At 43.1% G+C, this 18825-nt stretch overlaps 1 protein-coding gene across 3 annotated transcripts; it reads left to right on the top strand.

The window, feature by feature from the left end:
• The first annotated feature begins 78 nt into the window (after positions 1-78).
• Positions 79-18478, top strand: fbxo34 (F-box protein 34). 3 transcript variants are annotated; one of them, XM_008277093.1, is made up of 4 exons: positions 79-304; positions 808-928; positions 9034-9213; positions 14807-18478. In XM_008277093.1, the coding sequence occupies exon 4, from the start codon at positions 14814-14816 to the stop codon at positions 16788-16790; it is 1977 nt and encodes a 658-aa protein (XP_008275315.1). In that variant the 5' UTR covers positions 79-304; positions 808-928; positions 9034-9213; positions 14807-14813; the 3' UTR covers positions 16791-18478. The 3 variants fall into 3 exon arrangements, with proteins under 3 accessions (XP_008275315.1, XP_008275314.1, XP_008275316.1); XM_008277092.1 differs by lacking the exon at positions 808-928; XM_008277094.1 differs by lacking the exons at positions 79-304; positions 808-928 and adding an exon at positions 6114-6182.
• The last annotated feature ends 347 nt before the right edge of the window (positions 18479-18825 follow it).

Genomic DNA, 18825 nt, shown 5'->3' with positions numbered 1-18825 from the left:
ACGTGTTTCGGTTCGTAGACGATCTTTGTCAGACTGTTACGTCATGACGCACAGCTGTAGGCGGACGTCCGCAGCTCGGTCAGTAGCAGCTCAGAGGAGCCTCAGGAACGGCAGCGCAGCTTCCATCAAACCCACATTTAACGGTTTAAAAGTGAATTCGATGAGCAGCGAGCTGCAGGAACCGACAGCGGCGGGACTGTAAAGCCACAGGACGGACCGGGGAAGAGGAGTTTATCCGCTGAGGTCGCTGCCAGCAGCTTTTTCTCCGTCCAGCGGACATTGACGGAGAGAGTTCCCCCTCCAGGTTAGTCTGACCCCCGGCCTGTGCGCTGCTTCTGCCGTTAAACCTCAGTTTGTACGCGAAAAGACATCGAGGTTAACCCCGAAGCTTAGTTTAAAATCACTTAAATGTCCTCTGAGGTGTCTTCGCGCTGTTATCGTGTCTCTCTGCTCTGTGCTGGTTAGCTGCAGAAGCTAGCCAGTTAGCCAGGTGTTTAATGGTTTCAAATGGCCGCAGCTAGTAGCATGCTAGTCAGCGCTGCGGCTAGCAAAGTTTGTTTGTTTGGTAACAATGCACCGAACACTTTGTTTACCGAATCGCCCGGTAAGTGCAACGGACTGGAGCGGCAAACGGAGCCGTTCTGAGCCGATGTTTAGCTTCACGTTGGCCGCCAACAAGGTGGAGGTGAAGTGGAGGCCTCCGGGAAAGTTTACAGCAGCTGTTAGCCGTTAGCTTCAGACTGCAGACTCAGCAGCTGTCTGTCAAACTCTGAGGGCCTGAAGCTGTTTTTCTGCTCTGACCTGCAGCTGGTTCACAGTAGAACCGTTCGGTCTGACGGAGGACTGAAGGACTGAGGGTCCAAACCGAGACAGAAAAGCGGCTGTTCGGTCTCGAAACAACACCACTGTCCAGTTATCTCAGAGTGAAGTGAGTGTTGACTGTCTAAGGTCATCCTGTGTTCCACATTAACACCAAGGTGTCAGTTATGAAGGTTCACACTCAGTCACATGTGAAGGTGTGGTGGTGGAGAACATCTGAGCTATGCCAGAGCTACCCATGTCAGCCTCCAGCTGGACTGAGTTTGATTCATCACTCACTGAAACTCATTTAAAATCTCAACAACAAGCTTAGTTACTAGTAATCTGAATGACCAGTCTTTACATTTGGGTTTTTCACGTGGACGCCTGTAAAAAGTATCCCTCAGTGCTTCTCAAGCCACTGGACCATGTTGTTGAAACCCTTTTTGTAGCCGGGTCACCTGGTTTCATGTCATTTGTGAGGTGACAAGTTGATGTTCCTGTCGTGTTTGGAACCGTTGTCCTACGAGGAGACACCGGTGAAGGCCTACAGAGCAGCTTCTAGCTCGGTGCTGCTGATTTAAAGGCTCACGTTTCCTCTGGTGCAACCTGGACCGACCTGTGTTTGTGCAACGTCCTCCTGTCTTTTGCTGAAATGGTTCCAAAGCTGCTCGATGACGGATAAAACAATGATCAGGAGCTGATGGTTGTTCTTTGATTTTGGGGACAAAATATTAACTGATTGTCAAAATAGTTGGTGATTAATTTAATCATTGACAACTAATTGATTAGTAATAAGTCGCAGCAGCAGTTTGTTTTCAGAGCTGCAGGTTAAAGTCCAGACTCTGGTTCTGAAGAGCATTCAGTCAGAGGAGACGTCAAGCTCTCGATGCGTCTAATTACACTAATTATCTGAATCCTTCTGGAGCTTTGGGCCTGAGACACTCGCTGGATATTCTGGTGAAATGAAAGTCAGCAAAAAGAGAAAGAAGCTCCACACTGAAGCTGTGTTTCATGTTCAGCAGCACAAATACTAAACCATCAGGTCTGCAGATGGTTTTAGTCCAACTACAGTCTGGTTCCTCAGAGCGCTGACGCCAGAAGGAAAGAAGGAAATATCAGAAGGTCCACGGTTCTGAATGTAACATAAGAGCTGAAACTGTCTCAGTGAGTTCTGTCGTCAAAGCTTCAGCAGTTCTTCATGTTTTGAACATTTTCCTATTATTTCACAGTTTTCGCTGTTTTCTTAAATTACAGATAACGACTGAAATCACAGGAAAAAGGATAAATTTACATGTTTAAAGAAAAAAGGGCCAAAACTGTAAATAATATCCACGTCAACATCTGTATTTTTGCAAATGGAAATGTGTTATTTTCCAATATTTAACTGAAAAATTACATAAATCAAAATAAGCAACTATTTTTCAGTATTTGATATTTTACTGATTGTTTTATTTATTTATTAAACATAAAAAGTGTGTTAAACTGTTAATTTACTGATTTTGCCCGTTTTGTTTCATTTCATCTCATATCTGATAGAATTTAAGAAAATGTGTTAATTTAACTGAACTGAAACATACCAAAATTACTTTGAGCTGTTCACCTTTAGTTTGTCTTTGTTTTGCTAAATTATAGATAATATCTGGTCGAATCACAGATTAAAAAATAATAATAGATTGCAAGATTCAAGATCAGCTTTATTTGTCACAAACACATTTATACAACATGCAGTGGAATGTGTTTGTACCAGCATCCAGTTTCAATAAAAGAAAAATCAAATTAAATACAGTAAAACTAAATTACAATTAAATAAGATTAAATAAAGTAAAATAAAATAAAAAAAGATTAAATTAAAGTAAAATTACATAAAAATAAAATAAGTAAAATAAATGTTGCATCTTATTTATAAAAAAACTAATAACAAAAACAGGCCAAAATTGTAAACAAATAATACTCACATAAAAAGTCAGGATTTTTTAAAAATATTCATCACTTCTTTTACTATAATTGACCACAAAGTTACGCCAGTTAACTGAATTTAAATCAGCAAAAGTCATCAGTATTTTACAGATATTTGCTGATGTTTTTTTTTTACCTACTTCGCAAAACGTCTTTGAGCATCTTGAAAAGTGCAATATAAGCATTATTATTATTATTATTATTATTATTATTATTATTATTATTATTATTATTATTATTATTTTCTTCACTGTTTTTGCAGCTTGTGGACGTCATGATGCTGTTTTTTACGCCCTCGCTGCCAGATTCTCACTATTGTTTTTCTCTTAAGTTTTATTTTCTGAAAACGTTCTTAAACCCTGACATGTCAAAGCCTCCGTCTCTCAGCAGCCTCCAGGCCTCTAAAATCACATCGAACTGACAGATTCATCTGGAGAATAATCAACAGATGAATCAGTCATTAGTGTTCTGACACTCAGCGTCTCTGAACGGAGCCTGAATCTGGAGATTAACGTCCAGACGTGGGTTTGGGTCGTAGAACCGGGAGTCGGTTCCTTTAAGACGAGCTGAAGCTTCAGACGTCCTCATGACTGAGTGACGCTCAGCTGACGTCTGATCAGCTGCTCGCTCAACGCTTTGCTATCAGAGTTCCGTGTGCGGTCAAGATGTTCATCAGGATGTTTGTTTGGAGATTTAAAGACGCTTTAACAGCATCAGAACCAATCTGTGGAGTTTAAAGGACTCGGAGCTTAAACGTAAATCACATAAAGATATTTAACAGAAAACACACAAACATGTTGTTTTAGTTCATCGGAGTGCAAAAACACCCCAAATTTATTTATTATATGTATTTATTTTGAACCTAATTTTATTTTAATGTGTAGTGGGAACTATTTGCAATAGATTTCATTTATTTTATTTAGTCTACTGTTATATCTACTTTATCTATTTTTAAAAGCATATTTTAGACATTTTGCGTTCTTTAATATGAACAAAACAATTATTTGTTTTGTTTCTTTTAAGTTAAAAAAATATTGATTATTCTGTTTTTCATTCTTTTTTCTTTTACTTTGTGTTATTTTGTGTTTATTCTCCTTTCACGTGGATTTTAACAACTTTAAAATGTAAGTTTCAGATATTTTCCGTGATGCAGAAACTACTAAAACTTACTTTCATTGAAATAATTTATAGCAACATCTAAACAATATTTTACTGAGGTTTTTGTAAAATAAAATAACAAAAAGTTTATATTTTACTGCATTCATTTCTCTCTTATGTTTATTGTAAATATTTTTCTTGAGCCAGAATCATCCTTTAACTTTGTCTGCCTGAATGTCTAAACATTAATTAACCAATTACATTTTTAATTGACTTAACTGAGTAAATTATATCAAGTTAAACATTTTATTGCCTCATTTATTGCATTTAGTTTATTTGTCTTATCTTGTATTTATTCTGCTTATAGATCTATTTAGCTGCTTTAATGTTTATATTTTAAACATTTACGAGCCAGAATGATCCGTTCACATCACCTTGTAGCTCCTCCTTGAATTTAAATATTAGAAATGCTGTCGCAAACTTTTAAATTACATTTTAAATCATGTCTGACTGATTCAAACCTCTCACACAATTAAACATTTAAAATGAATTTTTTTAACATTTCGTTTGAACAACAGATGACGTTTTATTTAAAGATATTGGACGCAGATTCTGTTTTTCCGTCTCACACGTAGAACGATTAACGGAGATCTAATTAACAGATCATTTCTCTCTCTGCTGATTATCTTTTGCAGAACCTTCTTTATCTAAAAAAAGAAAATCTGGGTCATAGCAGCTATTTTGAGCGTTGATTAATCTTCCCTAAATAACCGTTCAGTCCTGGAAACGACAGAAAAGCGATGAAGACAGACGTTGGCTGGAGTCGTAAACGATTAAAGAAAGCAGCAGAGCTTCATGTCGGAGACGTTGGTGTGTTTCCTCAAGAGGCTGACTCACGATGACGAATGTGTGCAGCTCTCAGTAAATAAAGGGATGAAGAACGTCGCTGCTTCAGAGCTCTGACGCTGGTTCCACAGTGGAAGCTGTGAATCTGTCCTCAGGAAGCTGTAGAAGTGTTTCAGCCTGTTCAGACATGTGCAGGTATGTCAGAGCAGATCTCAGTCAGCCGGCTCGGTTCACGGCTTTCCCTTCAGAGTTCAGACCGAAACCGAGGCTGCGTTCACAAAAAATACATGTTTTTATTGTGAAACGATCTGCGTCCAGACGAGTGTTTTACGTCCATTTCAAACCAACACACCTGAAAATACGCATTAAATGATCAACATTTGTCCACAAGCGTAACAAAAACGTGTCTGAAGTCACCTGAGAGCTGTCCAAGTTGACTGAAATTTGTCCAAAATGATCAAAAATGTGTTTAAAATGTCCAAACGTGTTCAAATGACAATCTTTGAGTCATTTTGGACTAATTTTGAGTCTGATTTTAAGTCTCTCAGGTGAAAAAAAAGAAAGAGAGAAGATTTATTTATTCCTCCAGTAGGTTTTAATCTTTCTCTGAGTCTGAAATGGTCTAAAATGATTTCAAAGTTGTTTAAAGTGACAGAAAAAAATGTCCAACATGACCTGAAAACTCTTCACGATTATTCAAAAATACGTTTAAAATGACAAAATTTAAGGTCATGATGGAAAATTTTAGTCATATTGGAGAAGTTTAGAGTCTCTGATGTGGAAAGATGTTCCACCATCTGCAGATTTTGTTTTGAGTTTTTTACAGTTTCTTTGTGGAGAATTTGTAAATAAAACGTAGAATAAAATAAAGTTCTGATCAAACATCAGTGATTTTGTCACATGATCAGTTGTGTTTAGATCAATGGTGTCCGTTTGAGATGTTTTACTGATGACCTGCCTTTGGAGTTAAGTAGCTGTTAATCATTAACGAGTTGTGTGTAGTGTGTTGGTTAGCTGGATCAGTTAGCGGCTGTTAACAGGGAAACCTGTTTGTTTGGTGTCAGGTTCCTCCAGCCGGGTTCTAACTGGACCCAGCTGACTGTGCTGTGGGTCTTTGGCTGTACTGACATGTGGAATCAGGGAGACTCTCAGCCAGTTGGGGCTGTTTTCCCAGCATGCCTTGTGGCTGAGGTAGTGGAGGGTGTGGTCGTCTGTCTGAACACGCTGAAACAGGCGTCGGGCCGTTAAACGGGGGAAGCCGCCTCCGTCCCGACCAATCACGGGGCCGGGGGGTGCGGTCACGTGACCCGGACAGCTGCAGGGCTTCAGCTGCAAACGTGAGGCTCTAAAAACAGAAATGTGAACAGCAGCGGTGCAGACACCCCGACCCGCAGACGTCCCGACCCGCAGTGCGCCCACGCCGGAGCCTACGTCTCCCACAATGCACCTGGACGCCGGCTGTAATCAGAGCCACCTGTCAGGTAAACGGCCTCCGGACGGCGGAGCTCAGCCGGCGGTTTTATTTTTAGATCTTCGGGTTGTTTTAGGGCTGCAGCTGTCTGTTACCATGGTTACGTCTTCTGTTGGATGTCCAGACTGGTGACCAGCACAGACCAGCACAGACCAGTGTGGCTTTACCTGTTATCAGACAACATCTCCAGTCTGCTCTGAGGCTCTGATCGTGTTCTATCTGTGACCTGCACCAGGCTGTGAATGGGTCCAGTTTGTTCTGGATGCGCAAACTGGAGCCAGTGTTGTTCCAGAGAGCCGACACCAGTCTGTGAACTGGGTCCACTGGTTCCAGCAGCTTCTAGTTAGAATCACTCCTGTCAGGCTACAGCTATCGCTACAGCTACAGCTACGGATCCGTTTTCATCGTTTGTTGTTTATTTCTGGATGCGTCGATGAGCCGTTTCCAAAATCCAATGTGAAAAAGTTCTAGTTTAGTCAAGAACCCAAAGATCTCACCGTCACAGAGGAGAGAAGAAACCTGAGAACCTTCTGAGATCTTCAGCTTCCTTCTGCTCCACCGGCTCGGAGTTGCCTCAGACTTCATCATCGTTTACTGTTGTTGTTAAACATGTCGTCTGTGAGGTTTTACCGTTAAATAAATCTGTTGAAAATCAGTTTTTCTCACGTTAAATCTGAAGCTGTTTGAACGACGACATCTGAGGAACTCTTGAAGATGAAAACCTGAAATGTTCTCTGTTTGTTCTCGTCGCGTCGGCGATTCAGAGTCTCTAGTGTTGGACGAGTTGATCAAACAAACGCATGAGAAGTTCCATCTTTGGGCTCATGAACAGAAAAGCTGATGATCCAGAAGTGAAGCAGTGATGTTTCCTCAACCTGCAGGTCACAATAACACAGAGCTAAACACGTAGAAGGCTTTTATTTTGAAATGCTTCGCCACAAAAATTTAAAAAAAAGAAAAGAAAAGTCTTAAGCTCTCACAGCTGATTGAGCAGGTACCAGTAGAACGTCTGATTCAAGTAGAGTTCTGGAGTCGCTAAAGGTTTTTTTTAATTTTTTTTTTATCTTTAATAATTTCAAATTATCTTTATTTTGTGCTGGAAAAAGGTTGAGCTGAAATTATTCTAAACGTTTGATGATTTGAGGTGTTGGGATCCATTTAACCAGCTGGAATTCAGCCTGTTTTCTTATTAAATAATTACTCAAACCCACTTTTCATTGATTAGTTGAACGTTCATCAGCTCCGTCTGCAACGTATAGAAAGAAACTCAACACATCAGCACCGAAACGCCATCGATCCAACAGAGGATCTAAATCAGGTTGAGTCGTGATGTTCTGCATGAAGGTCAACAGACTGCTGCCTCTGATTAGACGTAAGCTGTTATTTTAGCTGTTATTGTTGGTTTTAGTACAACGTTGGTAGAACCAGTGGAGAAGTCGGCCTGAAGTCCTGCAGAACAAACAAACCGTTTTTATTTTACGTGCTGTTTTCTGCAGCTTCCACTCTCCGGTCCAAACAGAACACGTGAGATGTTTGCGTAGAATCGGCTGATGTTTAAGTGAAGCTCGGTGTGGGTTCGTAAAAACAATGAAATAAACCGGCATTCATCCTCTGTGTTCGCCGAACTGATGTTAAATTAGACGATTTTTGAATGGAGTTTGGTCTGCGGAGCAATGCTGAGCTGTTGCAGTAATCAGAGTAAATCCACCTGCTGAGACTCGTCCAGGATGAACCAGCTCGTTGGTCGCCTGCCGCTGCGTTTGCTTTTATGGTGGTCGGTTTGTGAGCAGGTTGAAAGTTTTTGTGTGAATTTAGGCTCAGAATCGGGCGTCCAAGACTTAACATCGGGACTGATTTAGTCTGAAAATGTCAAATATTTTCTGTTTTTTAAATGAAACTGTGAACTTATAAAGGATGTTTTTCACAGTTTTTACATTTTGCCGAAGAGAAAATACTTATCAGATGAAATGAAAACAATAGTTCGTTTGATGAACTGTTTTTAATCAGCAACTATTTTGATAATTAATTGGTTTTAGCGATTTTTAAACAAAGACTGTCTCTGATTTCTGCCTCAAAAATGTGAATATTTTCTGTTTTTTTTCCTCCTTTATTCAGTAAGCTGAACATCTTTGGACCAAACAAGACGTTTGTCGTCTTTGGGAAACACTGGTCCTCGATTTTTTTTCCCATTTTTTGACAATTTAGAGACGAAAAAAACTAATTTATTAATTCAGAAAATAACGACAGATTGCTCAACAGTGAAAATAATCACTTTTGTCGACGGTTCGTTTGCATCCTGGAGAACCCGGTTTGGAAAAAAGTCCTGATAAGCGTTGTGTTGTCGTGGAAACGTTCAGCCCACGTCTGATTTTCTCAATAAAATGAAGTGTCACAGAGTAGAAATGGGTTTTGGATCAATAACTGAATCAGATATCGGAGGATTTCTTGCTGAGTTTTGTTTTCCATAAACTGCTGAGTCAGAGTTGTTCCACGTTTTTCTGGTTTCGCTGCAGCTTCAGGAAGATAAACGTTTCTTCTCTGATCACAGAGCTTCAGATTAACCGTGTGAATCACCGGATTTACGCCATTTGTTAGAAAAGATGGAAACTCTGCAGATTTGTTCAGAGGAAACGCTGACTGTCGAGCAGGTGGACTAGAGTCTGTTACAGCAGCCTGCAGTCACTGGAAGAGTCCTGGAAACTGAATCCTTGATCCTAACAGGAACCCTGGACTGTGTTTTTCTACGACTGAATGTGTTTCTGTGCAGGTCAGGTTGAGATAAAAACAGATTCAGAGCTCCTCGTGTCTCTGACGTCGTTAGAAATCGTTAACGTTGTGTTAAAACGTGTGCTTTCCTGCAGGATTCCTGTTTTTCGTGGAGACTTCATCGCTGACGGAGGACGAACGGCTTCGGTTTCCTGTGTGGGAGGAGTCACAGCCAACGTCTGAGAGATGTGAAGCTGACGGGCCGGAGGAGCCGCCACTCAAGCCAGGACCACGCCCTCAGCAGCGCCACCAGCCAATCAGCACGCAGCCTGGAGGTAAACACAGCCACTGTGATCCCACATGCTGCAGGAGGAACAGCTGGTAGGAAGGAGTCTGGACAGAACCACAACTCCCAGAGTGCACTTCAGCAGCAAGCGTCCAATCACAGAACTCTTACTAGTTACGAATATATGTCTTATTTATTATCGCTTCAGGGCTGAAGCAGTCGTTTGATCATTTAAAAACTATTTCTGTTGCATCAATGAGCGCCACACGATACAGAAAAGCTTCCAAATGGCTTTTTCAACTTCTTTATTTAAGGTTTTTATTTTCTGTGCAGATTTGCGTCCCTTCAAAATCACTCGAGTTGATCTAGAAGGTTATTGTTTCCAACCAGAGTCATCAAAGTCATGATTCCTGTTTTTTGTTTTTTTTAAATGATCACTGAACAGCTAAATATCTGGATGTGAGTTTGTTGTGAGAAGCTGCGTGTTTGAACACACAGTGGACTAAACAAGACAAACACGAGTTCACAGGTTGAATTAGCTGCTGTTCAGCTGTGAGTGAATTCATGAGTTCAGTCTGAGATGTTTGGATCAGGGAGAGTTTGACTTCAGGGCTGCAGACGGATTCTGTTTTGCTTTATTTTCATTCTCTCTCTAAGTTAATGTTGTGTTTGCGGCCGTAGGAGGAAGTAGATCTACCGATGCCTCACAGCAGGTCAGGTTTTAACTTCAACTGTAGTGAAAATGAATCAGTGGTCATTTAGATTTTAGTTTGTTTTTCTTTTAAAAATAACCTCTAACCAAAGAGCTGCATCAGTCTGATGGTGTCTGAATGCCCAGCAGCAGCCGAGGCTCAAGGGTATTGTAGTGTCTGGACCGACACACCGTCCTGCAGAGGTTCTGTGTTCAGCCACATGCTGCCGTTGTTGTGTTTGACCTGCGACCCGCGTTGGCTCTCAGCGTTTTATGTAACCGGGTCTCTGGCTCTGATTAGCCGCTCCGACTGCAGGTTGTGTAACGATAATTGTTCCCAGTCGCTGTGACGACGACTCGCCTGCAGCAGCTGCTGAACCTCCAAAACCTCCTTCTCCGTGTTTTCAGACTCCATGCGGCGTTTCTGCATCCAGAGCTGGACTCGGCTGCTTCCTTTTTCACATCTTTTACTCCACTTTTCACACAACTTGCTTCATACGTGCATCTGGTGTGTTTTTCAGAGCAGCTGGACGTTGGCTTCTTATCGCCCCGACTCGTTTTCACATGTTGTGGATGTTCATGAAACTAAATGCAGCTTTAATGAAACACTCGTTCAGGTTTTAAACTCGCACGGACTTCATGTTTCTGTTAAAGTCGGGGCTTCGGGAGGTTCGTGGAGGGAAAACCGGTCGGTGTGGGATTGTGTAACTGTCATGACTCACTTTTCATACAAACACTTTTTTCATTACATTACATCATCACTGATGTCATCCTGCAAACTAGAAACGTACAGCGTTTAAGCTTTAAAGCCCGAAGACTCGCATTATATAATAAGACACCGTACACGATTATATAAGGACTTAAAGAAATTCAAAACCACAGGAGCTGAGTTTAGGAGCTGAAACGCAAAAATACACAAAAACGTTTTTCTTCTTGTCTAACGTGGAAAATTCACATCAGTAAAATCAAAGCAGATAATAAATGACGTACATAAATCATTCAGTGTCGACTTAACAGGAGGATAAAATCTATAAATCTAAATTGCAAAAAAAAATAAAAAATTTGAGAGAAAAATAAATTTACAACAGAAAATAAATAAAAATAATAGCTTCGCAAAAATACTTAAATTGCAAACATAAAATAGTAAATATAATAAAAAAATAAGTTAAACAATGGAAAATCAACAAAATACACTATAATATAAACATGACATAAATACAATAAAGAATACATGTAAAAAAATAAACAAAAGAAAATAATTGCTAAAAATACACAAAAACAAAATTAATACAAATAAACAATTTTTTAAAAAAAAGGAAACATAAAGAGAACAATAGATGCAAGTAAATAAGCAAAAAAATACAGAATAATGTAAATATGACAATAAAAATGAATAATTAAGAAAATCATACTAACACACAATAGATAAATAATAAAACAACAACAAATGAATAAACAAACAAAATAACAAAAATACATAAAATAAAAAACAATTGAAAAATAAATAGAAAAAAATATTGATTTTATTTTTCTTTATTTTTAAAAATCATTTCCACCTTCACATGATCATCCTCTGGCTGGTGTCCTCGTTGTAATCAGCTTTTTATTTCCATTAATCAGGGTGAATTTCTAGTGTTCACTGCATCCTCTCTGACGGGATTTACGACTATAAAAGAACCTAAAACTGTCCGACAGACCCGAGGAGACGAAGCATCTCCTGTGAACGAGCGTTAGCTAAACGTGGGCGTCGGTGGGATGGAGTCCAGCAGACGGCTGAGGTAATGCTGCTGTAATGAACGTGTTCGGATGATGTAATCCTGCAGTTAAAACGCTAAAACATGTGTTTCTGCACACGTCCACGCACGTGGTCGAGCGCACGACAAGGACAGCAGGTGAGGCAGGAACGAAGCAGAGCAGGATGAGGAGCGTTTGAAATGGTCTCCAAAGTTCTGTCGAGCTTTTCAGGAGGATCTAAAAACAGGATGTAGTTGTTTGTTATTCACTCCAGTAAATGAACTTCAGTCCGTCAGGTTGCTGTCAGCTTTACCGTCCACATGCAGTCATAATTGCAAGAAATATTTCCTCGTTAATGATAATTGTGTTTTATTATTACAACATTTATTCAATTTAATTTTATTTGTATGGCGCCAATGTACCGTAATGTCTGGACTATTGAGGCACCTGAATATAAGCGCCACCCACTAACTTTAAACAGGAAACCAGGTGTGTACACATACAGGCTGCGCTGGTCTCTAAGCTGCAGGTGTCCACGTTGGAACATGAGATATTTACACAGAAAGATGTTTTAAAGTTTAATTAAATACGTAGCGGTAACGTACACAGATATGTACTGTAGATGCTTTTTTCTGAACAGTTCCTGTAACACGGCTGGTTAAGGAAATAAAACTACAGCAGCGTACCAGGAAAAGTCATTGATTGCTATCTTCATCTTCCTCCTGCACTAAAACCACTAAAGTCGTCTTCTTCAGTGTCTTCAGGAGTTGAACAGCCTCAGAATCACTTCATCACTTCCTCAGTCTTCAGCGTCACTTTGGTCTCGAGGCAAATTCGTAAAAATCCATAAATTAGCCGCATCGTTGTTTAAGCCGCAGTGTTCAGCGCCTGTGAAGAAAGTAGCAGCTTATAGTCCAGACATTACGGTACAACATGTGATCTCAGGAGGTGAAGACGTTACGAATGTTAAACAGAGAACAGAAAATGCTGATTTCCTGATGAGCAAGCAGTCGGCGATGGTGGGAAGAAACAAAAACACTTGAACAGGTAAAGAAAAAAAAAAAAAAACAACCTCCGACAGAACTAGGCTGAGGGAAGGCAGCCGTCTGAGAGCGGTTACGCAACATCTGTATGTCGTAACTACAAGACCAATATGTGGTCCTTATAAAATCTGTATGTTTGTACCTATGAGATCCATACGACTTATGAGGGCCGTGTTTCATACTCACGAATTCTGAGTTTTGATTTACAAGATCCATAGTTTGTATTTAGGAATATGATAATTATAATAATAATAATTCTAATAATGCTAATAATAATGATAATGATGATAATAATAATAATAATAATGATGATAATGCTAATAATAACAATAACAATGATAATAATAATAATAATAATAATAATAATAATAATAATAATGCAGCGCTTTTCAAGATACTCAAAATAAAAAAGTAGCAACAAAACAAAGAATAATACCAGATAAATAAAACCATATCTGTGTTTGTACTTAGGAGATCCTCGTACTTATTAAATTCTAGTTTCATGCTCAGGAGAGGCGAGTTTCAAACTCATGACGTCTGTTCATACCTGCAAGATGCTTATTTAACACTTATCTGTTTTATACATACGTGTTTCCTTCTTCAAAGAAAAGCCTTAGGATTATAAAGTTTAGAGAAAGATCCCAAAATTACAACATCCCAATATTATTTGTCTCTGAACATTAAATAATTCATTATTACAAATCTACAGTTTTTGTTTACATCAGCTGTGCATGAATACAGGATCCTAAAACCCAACGAGACATGTGACCGACAGTTTAAGGACTCTGTGGTGCTTTAATCAACTGGAACGTCACAAACTGGATGAACTGACACAAGGCAAGGAGGCAGACGGACGCTCCTCCTGCTCTTCCTCCTCCTCCTCCTCCTCCTCCTCCTCCTCCTCCTTCTTCTCCTCGTCCTCTTCCTCCTCCTCTTCCTCCTTCCTCGTCCTCCCTCCTCTTCCTCCTCCTCCTCTACCTCCTTCTTCTCCTCTTCCTCCTCCTCCTTCTTCTTCTCCTCCTCCTCCTCCTCCTCCTCCTCCTCTCCACCTCCGAGTGTTTAACTGCAGCGTTCCAGTAAAACCAGTGCGATCCTCCCAGTCTCCGTCCGTCCCACTGACCTGGGCTTATAAGGCGTTCTTCATCCGCTCCTTGTGATGAACGTCCAGAGGTGTTTGTTTTCAGCCTCCACGCAGATCTTCCCTTGAAAGGCCTGAACTGAACTCTGATGCTCGTCGTCTCTATTCGGTCTCAGGTTTGGACTCTGGGCTGCTGTCAGGACGTCTTTATTTACTTCTTCATGCAGCAGAGTCCCGCGTTTGTTCAGAACCCGTTTCATGAAGTCTTGGTTTCTGTCTGAACCACTGAGTCGATGAGATCAGATCGTCTGCTTCTGTCCTTCATAGGAAACAAAACCCCTGGAAGCCGGTGGAGATCAGCAGCTCGGTTCCTTTAAACAGCTTTCATGGGCCTTTGCAGACATCAGGACCAGGATTCTGTCTGCTTCACTTGTTTTAGTTCTGCCCTTCAAACAGATCTGTAACGAGACATCAGAGCCACACGTCAACAGAAATGTCCAGAATAATATTTTGTTTTCCAAAGAAGTGGAAAATACGAATCTCGTAAATATGAAGATGTGTTATACAGTTAACACAAGGTCCGTGTTTTGTAAGTTCTGTATTTCGTACTTTCCAGATCTGTGTTTTGGAATCACCAGAGCGTTGTGTTCAATTGATCAGATCCATGTTTCATACGTGTATCGTATCTGGTCATTTAAAATCTACGTTTTGTGTTAAAGTGTGACACGTAGGTTTTAGTGCGTTGAATGTAACCTATTGCCAGTACATGATTAACCAAACGGCTCCATCCTGCCAAGTTGTCAGTAAATTTTCTCAGTATTTAAAATTAAGAATTTAAATATTTAATTGTTCACCAGTACGCTGCCGTTAATGATTTAACCAGTTGAAAATATTTTAACCGATGAGGTGAGATGATGCGGGTCATAAAATGAGCTGTAGTACCTGGTTGTTCCAGCAGGTGGAGCCATTTACTGTTTAAGGGGAGCTTAATCAGTACATGGAAACGTGTTCTCTGGGCTTCATCTGTTTCAATAATTAATCAAGTATTGATTGATAATGTCACTAATTGTGTCTTGTCCCCTCCTTCCTCTCTCAGGACCATCATGCACCTGAAGTCGTATCCGAAGCTCGTGCGGTCGGAGGTACGCCTGGATGCGCCTGGCGCTCCGACGGCGTCCCAGCGGAGCAGTCTGTTTGTGAGCCAGCAGGGGGGGCTGCTGAGGACCTGCAGCGGTAACCATGGCAACGTCAGCAGTAGCCGCCTCCCGTTCAGTGTCATCTCCACGAACACGCTGCGCCGCGCCAACGCAACAAGCAGCAGCGTGACGTCGCTCCGGCTGAAGGCGCCGTCCGTCGCCACCCTGCAGCTCCTCCCCCCGACGCCGGGCTGTGAGAACAACACGCCCGGCCTGTACCAGACCACTGCCGAAGACGCCGACGCTCCGCTAGACATCTGGGCCGTCATCAAGCCCGGACACGTCCGCGAGAAGATCGCCATCTTCGCCTCAGAGGAAGGCCGGCCGGACGGAGCCCAAGCCAGCGAACGCACCTCCACCGGCAGCTCCGGCAACCGGGACAGAGCACCGGCGGTGTACACGAACCACGCCGCCATGACGGGACTGTCACGGGCCGTGAAGGCAAAGGGGAGCTGGGAGGAAAACTCCAGCGCCAAACGACGCCGCCGGTCTGGAAACAACCAGAACCTCCAGCAGGACCAGACGACCCGGGTTCAGGACACCCAGCAGCTCACCCTCAAAGTGCCGCTGAGCTCGGACGCAACGCAGCAGTCGAGCGGGGGGCGGCGGGAAGGCGAGCCGGTGCCGGCGGAGGAGGAGGAGCAGAAGGTGTCGGTGGTGGAGATCGTGGCGTTCATGGAGCAGAGAGCGAACGAGCAGCAGCCGGACTCCAAACCTCTGCTCGCTCTCCAAAGGAGCTCCACCACCATCACGTTGTCCAGAGCTCCGCCCTCAGCTGTCAAGGACGGGTCGGAGGTCAGGGGGGAGGAGCCAGAGAGCGTCAAGGTGTCCGACATGGTGGCCCGGCTGGAGTCGGAGTGTCTGCGTAGGAGGACAGAGGGAGACCTGTCGAGGAGCAACAGCCTGCGGAGGACGGTGGGACGAGTTCTGCTCGCTGCCGCCGATCAGAGCCCTGCCCCCTGCCAGCCGTCATCACCAACATCTCCGACATCACCGACATCACCAGGGGTACCATTGTCTTCTTCGTCACCGCTGTCTGCGGCGCCAAGCAGAGAACCAGTCAGCTGTCTTCAAACCATTAGGGTGGAGATGCCTGCCTCAGCTCTGACCACGCCCTCCTCTCCAGTTCTGACCACGCCCCCCACAGGTGAGTTGGTGGGCGAGTCTCAGCAGGTGAGGGGAGCTGTCACAGAGACTGCGGCCCCGCCTCCTTCACATGTGGAGGCGGAGCCTGTTCCCGGATTGTTGTTTTTGGCTCCGCCTTCTGCCGAGACTAATTCAGAGCCCCGCCTCCCTGCTATTTGCCCCTCCCCCTCTGACTCTCCCAGCCAATCGGAGAAGAGGAGGAGGAGAAAGACAGACAGAGCCCAGACGGATGAAGCGGTGGGCGTGGCCTCGCCTCTGAGCCGGCGTGCGTCGGCGTCGCAGGACTTCCTGGTGATGCGTCAGCGGCTGCAGCAGCTGCTGGAGCCGCAGCCGTACCTGGCCGTGCTGCCGCATCACCTGCTGGTCAAGATCTTCCTGCTGCTGCCGACGCAGAGCCTCGCCGCGCTCAAGTGCAGCTGCCACTACTTCAAGTTCATCATCGAGAACTACGGCGTCCGGCCCGCCGACTCGCTGTGGGTGTCCGACCCGCGTTACCGCGACGACCCCTGCAAGCAGTGCAAGAGGCGCTACGGCCGCGGCGACGTGTCACTATGCCGCTGGCACCACAAGCCGTACTGCCAGGCGCTGCCGTACGGCCCCGGCTACTGGATGTGTTGCCATGGCGCCCACAGGGACGCGCCCGGCTGCAATGTTGGTCTCCATGACAACCGTTGGGTGCCGGCGTTCCACAGCATCAACGTGCCGATTTACAGGAGGAGCCGTAACCATGACGACTGAGTGTGTGTGTGTGTGTGTGTGTGTGTGTGAGAACAGAATCCGGCTGCAGCAGCTGTTTGTAACATTTGTGTCTTCAGTGTGCGTCTGTTACTAGGCAACAGAGGCAGCGCCCAATCAGGAAGAGTTCCCCAAACAAAGCTGTGACGCCACAAACGTCAACATCGACGTGCGACCAGCTGACCGGTCAGGCGTCCAATCAGGACTCACTGTTTGACTTCATCACTGCTGTAAATATTGTCACCTGCTTCGGTTCTGATTCAGTAAAACGTTGTCACGTCGAGGCGCCGCCCGAACGTCCAATCAGCTGCTGCAGCCGCACGACACCGAGGAAACATCAGCTGCTCCCATGATGCAACAGCAGGTCGGACTTTCCTTAAAACGCTGCGACTCGTATCAGACGACCTGTTTTCATAGAAACCGACTGAAGTCTGTGATTGATCGTTAATCATCTGAACACCAGAAGAAAACTGAGAACTGAGCGTTTTGAGGAAACTCTGCCTGCAGCTCTGTGCAGAGCGGCGCCCCCTGCTGCTCAGACACCGCCTCACAGCCCCACGGTTTCAGTTTACAGCCAGTCTGCCTGCAGCCTCCGATCGATGGATTATTGATCTCTGATCAGCTGTCAGTTCTGACTGGACAGGAGGAGCAGAGTCCCGGCCAGGACTCGTCTCCTCTCGGCTGAAATCCGATCACAGAGTTGTAATAAATCCAAAACAACAACTTAAATGATCCTCAGCTGGTTTGAGCTTTAAATGAATTTAGAATGTGTTCAGTTTTTCTTGTCTGTCTGAGAATGGGTTCAAAAACCGATCGACTGTTTGATCATGTTGCTCCGTTGTCATGGAAACCATCTTTATATTAAACAGCGGGAAGTGAATTATTTATAGAGCTGATCAGTTGATTACAGATGTTCTGATTCCAGCCTCTGAGTTGAGAAGAGTTTCTGCATTTTTTGACATTTTATCGACCAAACGGTTGTTCGATTAGTTTAACTGGTGATCAATCATTTTAATATCTGTATTCACAGGATCAATTATTGGCAATATTAGATTTTAATTTGGTGTTTTTGTATCAACATGATGAAGCTGCTTCATTTTTTAGGCGTTTAATGTAAAGTTTTGTCCACGAGCGGCTGCAGGTTGAGCTGCTGCAGAGTCTCGTTATTGATTAATCAGCTGATTATTTCCTCATTGATCAACAGTTTGGTCAATACATTTTACAAAGATTGAAAAAAGCAGAAAATCTTCTGAGAAGCTGGAAACCAAAAGGATCATTTCTGAGTGATGGACTGACAGGTTGCTTCAGGTGTTTGTTACCTTCGTTGGTTTAATTAAAGGCTGACAGGTGAGTTAAGGGGCGGAGCTTCAGGGGGTGGCGTCTCCGTTCGGGGCTTTAAAACTGTGCACCTTGTTTGCGTTTACATGTGAACTTAACTCCTGCAGAGTTTGTGCGACTGCCTGATAATGGATGGGTTTGTCGAAGGGAAAACAGAATCGTGGCCTTTGAGTGTCGGAGTCGATGCAATACGAGAAACTGGACGAAAAAAGAATCTGAGGAGAAGAGATGGACGCTACAGCCGTTTGTTTTTTAAGCTGTGTTGGTTTGTGTCTGCTGGCTGTTTGCATTTTTCTCCGTTAAACATGTTTTGCTTTAATAAAGTGCTTTTTCATCGGGTCTTCAGGTTAAAATGCGACTCGACTCTTTTTTTATTTCACTGTGCTATCTGCTGTCAGCATCCAGGAAAACATCTTTAAATGACGGAAACAGTAAAACATTCTGACAAACTGTGTCGTCCTTTAGGCCTCTGAGCTCCAACCAGCAGCTTCATGGATGTTTTTTGTTTTTTTGCTCCTGTCACATGTTTCCTCCCTGAGGTTCATTCAAAGTCCTGCAGCTCTGTGGAAACATGGCTGCTCCTCCTAATTTAGATCCCATCCTTGCTTTTTTTTTCATTGTTGTTGCTTTGGACAATTTTTAAGCCACTTCAAACGATTATTTTGGCAATTTTGAGCAGTTTTGGACAAGTTGGGATTTT

This window comes from Stegastes partitus, unplaced genomic scaffold (assembly GCF_000690725.1).
Source record: "Stegastes partitus isolate 25-593 unplaced genomic scaffold, Stegastes_partitus-1.0.2 Scaffold89, whole genome shotgun sequence".
Classification (NCBI taxonomy): Eukaryota; Metazoa; Chordata; class Actinopteri; family Pomacentridae; genus Stegastes; species Stegastes partitus.
The sequence above is the reverse complement of the archived record's forward strand: the minus strand, read 5'-3'. Positions and strand labels throughout refer to the sequence as shown.

Coding starts and splice junctions, on each gene's coding strand:
- fbxo34 (XM_008277092.1), top strand. CDS start 14,814: ATGCACCTGAAGTCGTATCCGAAGCTCGTGCGGTCGGAGGTACGCCTG.